The sequence below is a fragment of the Loa loa genome (genome assembly GCF_000183805.2).
Source record: "Loa loa unplaced genomic scaffold supercont3.45, whole genome shotgun sequence".
NCBI lineage: Eukaryota > Metazoa > Nematoda > Chromadorea > Rhabditida > Onchocercidae > Loa > Loa loa.
Window position 1 is genome coordinate 333,637 of NW_018108225.1, and position 10,302 is coordinate 343,938.

The 10,302-nt window shown below is 34.9% G+C and overlaps 1 protein-coding gene across 1 annotated transcript; it reads left to right on the plus strand.

Moving 5' to 3' along the window:
* The first annotated feature begins 821 nt into the window (after window positions 1-821).
* LOAG_09478 (hypothetical protein) lies at window positions 822-4,632 on the plus strand. Its single transcript, XM_020447940.1, has 3 exons — window positions 822-1,958; window positions 3,958-4,160; window positions 4,532-4,632. Coding segments are annotated over exons 1-3 (1,188 nt in total). The 5' UTR covers window positions 822-974; the 3' UTR covers window positions 4,533-4,632.
* Window positions 4,633-10,302: the final 5,670 nt, after the last annotated feature.

Consider the following 10,302-nt stretch of genomic DNA (forward strand, 5'->3'; position numbering starts at 1 on the left):
TATATATATATATATATATATATATCGTAGTACATATATGTGTTGTGTGTGTGTGTGTGTGTGTGTGTGTGTGTGTGTGTGCATATATACATGTATATATATATGTATGTGTATGTGTGTATGTATATGTGTGTATGTTATACGGATGTGTACGAAATTGAGCAATTAGGGGTAGGGTTATACAATTGACCATCGAAACACCTGCCATGCACAGCACTTTAGCACTATATATATAAATGCACAGCATCCGGTGAATGTTCCTATCAAGGTTTGTGTGTGTGTGTATATGTAAAACACCACTGGAGTCTTACAGGGTGAAGGAGGATATAGGTAGTATGTTAACTATCGCTTTTTGGATGCCTCACGATTAGCTGTCGTCGTAAGACTAGATAGACGTTCATTAAAGACTGCGACCTTGACGGCATTGATGATTGGGTAAAGCCCTCTAGTTTCATGGCATTTTTAACTCATTTTCATTACTGGAAGTGACAGCTAAATACCTTTACGATGATTTTTGACCTGCGAAGATTGATTCCGTTGCATTTTACATTAACAATCTTGCCCGTAATTTTTGGCTTCAAAAATGGAAAAGTGAATTAACCGGCTTCTATCACACACTGTGCTATGTTGATTCAGACTAACTGACACCGCTCGCGTGAATAGTGATTTACCATAGGACGATGTTACACTATGAGGAATTCTTTCTTTTTGCAGAATTTTGTCGTTTTATCTGTGAAAGAGAAAGCTCTTTTTTATGACCCGTTTCGTTCATTCGCTGTCGCTATCATTAGCTTAACATTATGTAACTCTGATAAAACTTTTTTCAGGCTTGCCGAGAAGGGAGATTCACTCAAACATCTATAATTGTCTTGTTACCACGTCATATCTCAGTAATTTGTTTTTGAAAAGCTTGCTTCAAAAAAAAAGTAAATCTGAAGCGATCACATTCACCGTCTGGGGGTCCGTCTCCGAAAATGGAGAACGGCAAATTGGCGGGCACCGAATCACTTGAATCGATTGAAAGTGGTAATACCAGTTCAGCGTTATCTACGCGGATAGTGCCTAATGTTGCTGGGAGTGAGCCAGTACGTACCCTGTTCGTTTCTGGCTTGCCGATGGATGCCAAACAGCGCGAGCTTTACCTCCTTTTCCGATCCTGCCGTGGCTACGAAAATTCACTGCTCCGAATAACGCAATCAAAGGATGGCGGTATTGCATCGCCTGTTGGTTTTGTCACTTTTTCTAGTGCCGAGGATGCCGATATTGCCATGAAAACCTTGCAGAGTGTACTTTTTGACCCTACTACTGGTCATAAAATTCGTCTTGAAAAGGCAAAAAGTAATACGAAGGTACCGAAACCTAAGCAGATCTCGCCACCATTAGCAGTTCTCCCACCGCCAACCTCCGTTACCGCGGCACCTTTTCCTGCAGGTGTGCTTCAGGCTGCAGCTGCAGCCGTTGCAGCGTCGGCAGCACAGCCGCCACAGTCAATTTTTGCACCACCACCTCCGCCACAATTATCTGCTCCGACATCTCACCGACAGGATTTATTCAGTGCGGCATGTATCAGTGATCCACAGCTAGCCCATATTCTCAACGAAAATCATTTCCTTCTCAATTCAGTACCGCAGTTTGCAGCTGCTGCTGCAGCAGCAGCTGCTGCAGCAGCTTCTCAACCACCGTTTCTATTACCCCCCGCTGCAGCTGCAATTGCTGCGGGTTTGCCATTGCCTTCCATTGCAGCTGCCAATGTTTCTTCAACACCTTTTTTGCAACCAAATGCTGCAGTTGCCCAATTAACAGCTGCTACGCAACATGTTGCCGCTGCACAACTGAATGCTGTAGCTGTAACATCGGCAAATGCAGTTACAAAGGCTACAGCAGCAGTATCACCAGCATGCTCCACACTATTTGTAGCCAATTTGGGAGATGGAATCACAGAAGATGAATTGAAAGCTGTGAGTTTGTTTTACACTTCCCGCTCTATCGTTTTCTTCACTGACATTGATAACATAATAGTGATGGATAACTTCACCACACGTAGTGCTACTAGTTACGAGTGCTACTAGTTAGGCTATACCAAGATGGACTGGAATCATATTGTTATACATTCATTTGGTGCGCACAGTGAATATCTGTAGGACACATTCACTGTGGATGCCAAAATTGATCTTTTATTTTGTTTAATTTAATTAAATCTTAACAGTTTTTAGTGTAAATTTTTTTTTGTGAATTTTTTACCAAAATTTTCAGCTTGTATCATATAAAATAACCATTAACTAGTCAGTCCATTATTTTGGGATCTTGTGTAATTCTTGAAAATAATGAGTGCAAAGATACAATGATAGAGATACTCTCGAACCATTCGCTGTCATGCCGAACACTTTAGATGCATGGCAGAATGATGATGATGTCATCATTAACTTGAAAAATTTTGTCGATCACGGAAAATGGATGAGTATTTATGTATAGTTTTACAAGAGAAAATTAGCAAAGACTGGGAAGGTATTCATTATACAGGCATATATATATTATGCTGTCAATGGTATTGTAGAATTTTATGGATGGTATGTGATATATGTAGATTCAGTCTTTGAAAAGCATTAATCAGTACGATAGTGAAATTGTAGGCCGTATTAATCTGATAGAAAACTGAACATCTGAGAAGAAAGCTAGGAAAAATTATAAAAGGAATGCTTTGATAACTGTATTTGTAACCGAGCTTGGTCACCGATTAAATACAATGTTTCTCTTTTTTGTTTTCGAGAATTGTCATTTTGAGGTGTTACTTTTTTGAGGCAAACTCTTTGCTTTGCTGTAGATAATAATTTGCATTCAGAAGTGAACAATAGGAAAATAAGAGTAAAGACGGCAATTTAAAGTCTTATAATCATAAAAGAAAATAGAGCATGAGAGAGAGAAACAAGTATAACAAAATATAACAAATAGTTTAGGAAATAATTTTACACATTCATTATCACTTCAATTACATCATGAACCAGCCACAAATCACAGGAACCGGTCATTCATTTACTTGCTGCCTGCCTAATCATAGAAACAAAGCCGCTGACAGTTTGAAGCAATGGTAATTGCTTTTTATGGCAAATTATGCATGTGTTCTCCACACGCGCACGCTCCCACGATTTCCTTGACGTTTACTAAAAATCGATCTAAGTCCGAAGCATTTTCCATTTTATCTTACCTTTTCCAAAAAAAAGGACTGGTCTTACTCCTTTTTTATTTTCCTTGACTTATTTTTTCCTATGCTCACTGAGAGAAGTGTCGCAAAAAGTCCTAAAAATTAAGTCTCCATTTTCTTTCATATAGTAAGCTCGAGTAGCCTTTAGCGGATATGAGACCAGAAGAAGTAAATCTAATCATAGTTTACGGAATAGTGAAGTTTGTTGTGCAGAGACTCTAAGAACTCACTTGACAAATTGAAGTAATGTTCTGAAATTGAAGTAGTTCTCGCACTCTTTTTTAAAAAACAAATTCATAGGAATTTGTTGTTTAGAAAATTAGAGAAATTCCCTCGATATCCTTAAATTTCTCTCTGTCAATGTTTTTTATCTTTTTCTATCAAAAACTGAAAAAAAATCATGTGGAAATTAGCAGACTGAAGTGTTTCTTATAATTTTTGAAATAACGCGACAAAATTATGAATGCATTCACTGGAATAAAATTCAGGAAAGGTACTTTAAAGGATTTTCAATATACATGTTTCGAAATCTTCTCAAGAAAAACTGAACGAATTCATTGCAGCTAAAATCAAAATACATTAATTTTTTACTGAAGCGAATTCAAATTTTCAAATAAATTCAAGGATCATCTAATTCAGTTGAGTTTTCGTTTCATTATCACTTCACTAAAACGTGATTTCGATAGACCGGCGCGGTAAGACTTGTTATGAGTACGCAATTAGTCAATCTAAATGGATAAAGATTTCCACTTTTTTAGGTTTTTTGTGCTTATCCCGGATTTACACGATTACGATTGCATACCAGGAATGACACAACCGTAGCGTTCGTGGAATTTCGAGATGTGCGACAGGCAACGCTAGTGATGAATGCTCTCCAGGGTTGTCGTATTTCGAGTTCACATCGTGGTGGTATTCGAATCGAATATGCACGAAATCGAATGGGAGACATCACCGGCCAATGGTAAATATTTTCCTATTTTCCTGTCTTTTAGGTTGAGGTTTAGTCATACTTAATTATTCCCAGAAAATTAGCTTTTTCTAATCTTTCCTGCTATTGCCAACATTTATGTCTATGGTTGGTCAGTATATTACGATAAATTTAAATTCCAGGATGAGCATGATTAGTTTTTGAGCCTCTTTCAAAGGATCATTGCATATCCGTGTCATTTCGCCATGAAGGGATTTGCTGTATTGGATAATTGGGCACTATCAATAGTTAATATTTTTGTCTTCCCTTTCAATAACTTAAAAGTCACGGAATATTTCATGAGATAGGGGAGTATCAAAGAGGAAAAACTCAATGACTATCTTTTATCTATTGAGCAGTTTCAGAAGGATGGAGCATCAATAGACAAATATACTCAGGGCTTTGATCTCTTGGGCGATCTTTCAGTATGTTGTAGATTTTCATATTATTAAATTTTTCATTTTGCAAACGAACTAAGAAGGGTGTAACTCATCGAAATGATTCTATAGTTTCGGTGAGTCATGTTTTGTTGCTTTGTTTCTTCGTTTTCCTTTTAAAGTATAAGTCTTGGAGGATAGGTTTGAAAATCCAGAAGAAGTAAAATTGCATTCAAAAGTAGATTAGAATTGAGTTTTGAGAGAGTTCGCATTTTTTTCAAACGAATTTTCTATTTACTGCGGAAAAATTTCCAGAAGAAATAAGATTGCATTCAGCTTTCTTCCTGAAACTGCTGCTACATCTTCTCTTATATATTTTCTGCGACAAAAAAAATTTTCGTGTGTATTGAACTCGCTGTATTGTGCTTAATTGAAATAGAATTTGATGGGTTCGTTATTTTCAAAAAAAAAAAAGGAAAAAGAAAAAGAACGCAGTGGGTTGTTTATATGAATGTCAATTTGTGTACTTTGCATTTTGATTTCATATTTTATTCAAGTAGGAGTAATATGTCCATATTAGACCCCTTAGCGTTCTATTAAAATTTCGCGGTAATGTGATAAATTTTCCGATGCATTATTATGATTTGTCTTAAATTCGAAAAACTTTGGTAGCTGATAGGAGTCTATCCCTTGTATTACTTCTCTTCCTGCGAATCGATTAAGAAGTCTTGCTTGCTGGTGGTTGATTGCTTGTATCGGTTCCTTTTTTCCAACTATCAGCAATCTCGGGATTCTTCGGTCGTTTGGAACCGGTCAATATACTTGGATCTTCACGATCTCAAGCTGCTTTTTTACCCTTTCATCCTCTTGAATGTCTGTTGTTCCCTATTTTCTTGGTTTTACACACTCTCTCAACAATAGTAATGGCAATAATAATTATAAAACATAATACGAACAGCATTGCTTGAGCTGTTTGCATTGTTGTCTTTTTATTTTGATTGTAATGATTATTAATTTTTGTAAGTTGTAAGTTACATCGAATAAATTGACCAAACATTGTGCATTCCTCTGTTTTTTTGTCTTTTGAATTCATATATTTATAATTGTGCTTTGTCTTGATTCTTGTATTTTTTCAAATAATGGTAAATAAGTTGAGATAAAGGGAAATATGAGCACTTGTTTCTCTGTTTAAGGATTTGTAGGATTTCTTAAACATAGAAAATTAAAAGTCGCGATTGTTTGGTTGTCTTTGTAGTTCCAGGAATTCTCGAAATTCCCTGTATGGTGTTTGAAATTTTTTATTCATTTTTAAAATTTTATAGAAGATATGACTGAATATTGTTGTTTATTTCTCAAAAACATTTCATTGTTTTATTCACAGAATCATTCCTTAATTGTATTAAATGACACGCTTAATGAAATCAGACTCAAATCAAGGAGTTTAGCGTTTAAAAAAATGTATAGAAGGAATGTCTTTAATCTGTTGAATTACTTCTGAGAAATGGATAAAACGTTTCTCCTTTCCTTGCTTTTCATACCTTTTGGGTTATCATTTTTGGCTTAGAATGAAGTGCATAAAAAATTTATGCGCTTCAGTTTATATTCACTTTGGAATCAGTCAGCCTGGTTCCCGTAAGTGCTCAGGCGAACTTTGTCTCGATTTGTTGGATCATGTTGCGCTCAGCACATTTCTTTGGATTTTATTAGATTTTCTGGATCTGATTTCTCGAAGAATTTCTAATTTTTGTTTGTACTACTTGTATGATTATCTTTTTTTTGTTTACACATTGTATATTGGTCTCTTTACAAAAAAAATTCAACTCAGTTACCTTGTTTTGCGACTATTCACTAATTTTTTCTTTTTTTGCTTGCTTGAATACGGGTCTCGGCGAATTGTTTGTGTGTTATTGGCTCGAGGATTTCAATTTTTTAAGATCTTTCCGATGATATTTTTGCTCAGAAGTCTTTCAGCTGTATTTTTATGCGTGCTGTCACTATCGGCATATGACATTTACCTTGGACAATAAACTGCCATTTTATATATTTGAAAAAATTTGAAAAGAGAGTACACTCCACAACTGCAGTGTTTCCAACAGATAACCCGGCTTTTGGGGCAACCAGTGATAAAAGCAAATAAGAAACAAACTTGCAGAGCAGGTAAGAAATTCGGTGGACAAGTCTGGGAGGCTGGTGAACAGTGAAATCGGTAAATCAAAGAAGCTTCGCTTTCAATGTTACCAAACTGATGTAATTCTTGTAGTTTTCCACCATCCATGCACTGCAATCTTCACAGTAGGTGGTAGTTGAAGCGCACACCGACACTCGAGCACTTCTGTTTTTTTTTTGCATCCTAATCTGATATATTACATTGAAAAGAAAGAAACGAAGTTAGGGCCTATTTATTTTTAAAAGATTCTGTACTACCTGACTTTGGTCTAAGTCTTTTTCCTTTCACCTTCAGTTATAAACAGTTTTTGCTATCGCAATTTATATTGTTTGTATACTAATTTCTCATGTTGGTATTTTAAAGATTTACCTCATTTCTAGATTAATTTCATACCGAATGATTTTCCCATTCCAGCGTTTAATACATTATTGTGGTCACTTCGTTCGAAAAGGTACTGGAGCTTACTGTAAATTTCCAAATTATTTATTTGTTCCGGGAATGTTTTAAAGCTTGTAATAGTTTCTTATTTTTCACTGTTTTTTTCGGAAAAATTAAGGACCCATACGGTATCTATGAACTGGGATCCTGAAATCTTTTCAGGTTATCAGTAAATCCACTGCTACTATTTCCCACTACTTTCTTTTCAAATTTCAATTTTTATGCACACGATTCACCGCGATCACCGTATTCAACAGTCAAAGAAATAAAATTGCAAGTTTACACCTGCTAATTTATATAGTTTCTTTTATTGTTCCATATGCAGGTTACCTTTTTTGTGTCTCTTTTAACATAGCAGTTTTTCCTGCTTCTTTGAGAATTACATTGGCACGTTTGTAAAAGGCGTTTATATGTGCACACATAAAAAATTTTGATCTATTCATTTGAGTTTCTTATTTGCCGAGCAAATCGATTTCGACAAGACCTCATAAATGTCGTATTCGTCACTTCATTAATTTTAGATTTTTTTTTTAAATGAAAAGTTTTGCTGTTGCAGCTGCTAATGACGACAAACTGTTAGATTGCCTGGAGTTAGTTTGTTTGTATAAGTTTGCATATAATTGTTTGGATCTGCTTTTTTTTTGGAATTTGTACACCAGCAAATATAGCTGCAAAATTTTCTATCATTCTTTGGAACTGTGGGAAATCCGAGGAATACTCTGGTTAAAGGAAAACGATTCGATTCTTTCCTTGCTTATATTTGCGGCATTACTCTATTGCATACACGCCATCCATGCACGGTCATTCACGTACACTTTTCATTTGTTACTGCTACGAATACCACTTCATTATTGTTTTTGAAGTATTTTTACATCCTTTTCCTCACTCTTTAAGCTTTTTATTCCTTTTTCAATTTAATTTTATATCAATTTGTTTGATTCTGCATCACCTTTGTGGAACAATTTAACAAGATTTACTTTTTTTGTTCTTGAAATATAATTGAAAATCTCTTAATGCAATAATTACACTCTTCACATGTCGCATTCAACAATAGTCCTTTTTCTGCATCCATTTGTACGCGCAGATACAGATACATGCACACATACACACACATGCATATCAATGTTCTCTATCACAAATATGGATAATGTCCACTGAATTTTCTCAATAAAGGATGTATAATTTGGCAGTTAGCGATATCGTATAGACATGTTCAACTGCTTCATACATGCTGCAGCTAAATACAAGACAAATGCGTAATTGTATTCATGTTGAAATTATTGAAAGTTCCTAGAATTGCTATTGGTGGGAAATTGTATTAGGCAAGAAGTACTGTGGATGATCCATGCAGTCGTCTAAAAATACTAACTGCTAAAAGATGGAGTATCTTTTATCTTATATTTTTCAAGATGTTCTTCAAATCATGAGATCGATTGTCTTTGCCGCTTCAATTTCTCGAAACTCAATAAGAAGTGTTGGGAATGATTGCGACAACTTTTATCAAAACCAACACATTGTTTCGAAAGATATTTTCAGTATGACAAATGCAAAGGATTTTGGATCAAATACGATAAAAATTTTATACACTTTCTAAGTTATTTGCTTAAACCAACAAACAGTTATTATTAGAAGCATTAGAAGCAATCCTGCCTTTGAAAATTCATTATTATATGATTCTGCTTATAAGTGACAAGTCTAACATGCCTTCAACTCATTAAATAGGCTGAGCAATGTTGACAGATTGAATAAAACTGAGTCTATAGTTTGCATTAACAACCGGGAAAGATCAACATGCCAAAGTTCACTTGCTGTGTCCATTTGTTGCTGGAATATGAATCAGGAATGCAAGAAGTTCGGACTAATTAGTTTTTTGAGTATAAACAAATTTCAGCAGAAACAGGTGAAACCGCCTCTTAATATTCGTATGAGGAAAGTCTTTTTCAATTTGTTGCATACCTACGATGGTTGTGTTCGACATGGTTCTCTTTTCAAATCACCATGAAGAATTTTGAAGAAGGAGTTTTGTCGGAATTTTTTATTGCTAAAATTTAAATTTTGCTAGATTTTTTTTTTAGAGTTCACTTAAATCAGGTTTTTCTGAGTCAGTTCTTTTGTCTTGATTGGACAAATTTTTTTAGGAGAATATTTCAGATTAATTTTTAAAAAGAAAATAGAAGGTTGTGAAGCTTATCTTGTTGTGTTTGCGGACCGTATCACATAAAATTGTTATTTTTATTCACATAAAGCTTGGTCCTATTAAAATAATGGAACAGGAAATTATTCATATGGAAAACTGCCGATCACTGCTGGAGGTCAGGAGTATCGAAATTGCTTTTCCCAAATTGGTTCCATGTTTGTCCTCTTTGCTTTATTGATACATTTCATACATAAATCTATGTTTGAAAAGCGTAATTTCTCTCCTAATAATATTTTCATCAAAAATTTCAAAAACATCATTGTTTTTGAACTGCAACATGTTCTGTCACGAGTAAAGACGAAGAAATTCCGTGATAGAGAGAAGTACAAAGAATCATAGTAAAAATGTGCAGTAATATACTAGTTTGGATATACTATGTTGGATTGTCATTAAGGCTTAGAAGTTATCCAAATTCTTTTCTGTATGAGTGACTAGAAGGAAAGCAAAGGAAAAAGTCAACGCTTCTTCAGCATTAAAAGCAAACAAAATGAAGTTCTATATCCTGGGCTTACTATGCTTGATATTTTCTGGGTAGTAATGGCCGAAAATAGAATCGAATATGGAATACTTGAAGGAAGCCCTGCATGCTCTCTCCCAGATGGGAAATTCTCCTTGAGAAAAGAAAAGAAAAGACTATTATATATCGAATAAATGTCAGATTTGCACTTCAATTTGCCTGAGATGATCATAATACGAAACAATTTGCGGAATAAATTGTATCATTCACCAAAGAAATAGAATGAATCAAATCGATTCAAGTCACATTCTTTTCCCGTCAGGAGTGCCATCAATAAACGAGAAGTTTCGTGAAGAAAACATAAACATTCATAAGTGAATGTATTGAGATTTACCAATTTGTATGTACCGTCGTGAAAATGAAATTGTTAATGTCGAAAAACCGAAGAAATTTATAATATACTAAAACATAGCGTATTTGCTGTAAGAGTATTTCTAGAT

What these genes read in the sequence shown, in the direction of transcription:
- LOAG_09478 (XM_020447940.1), top strand. Translation starts at nt 975, where the DNA reads ATGGAGAACGGCAAATTGGCGGGCACCGAATCACTTGAATCGATTGAA. An exon ending in CAGAAGATGAATTGAAAGCT is followed by an intron (nt 1,959 to 3,957) that starts GTGAGTTTGTTT and finishes CCACTTTTTTAG; the next exon opens with GTTTTTTGTGCTTATCCCGG.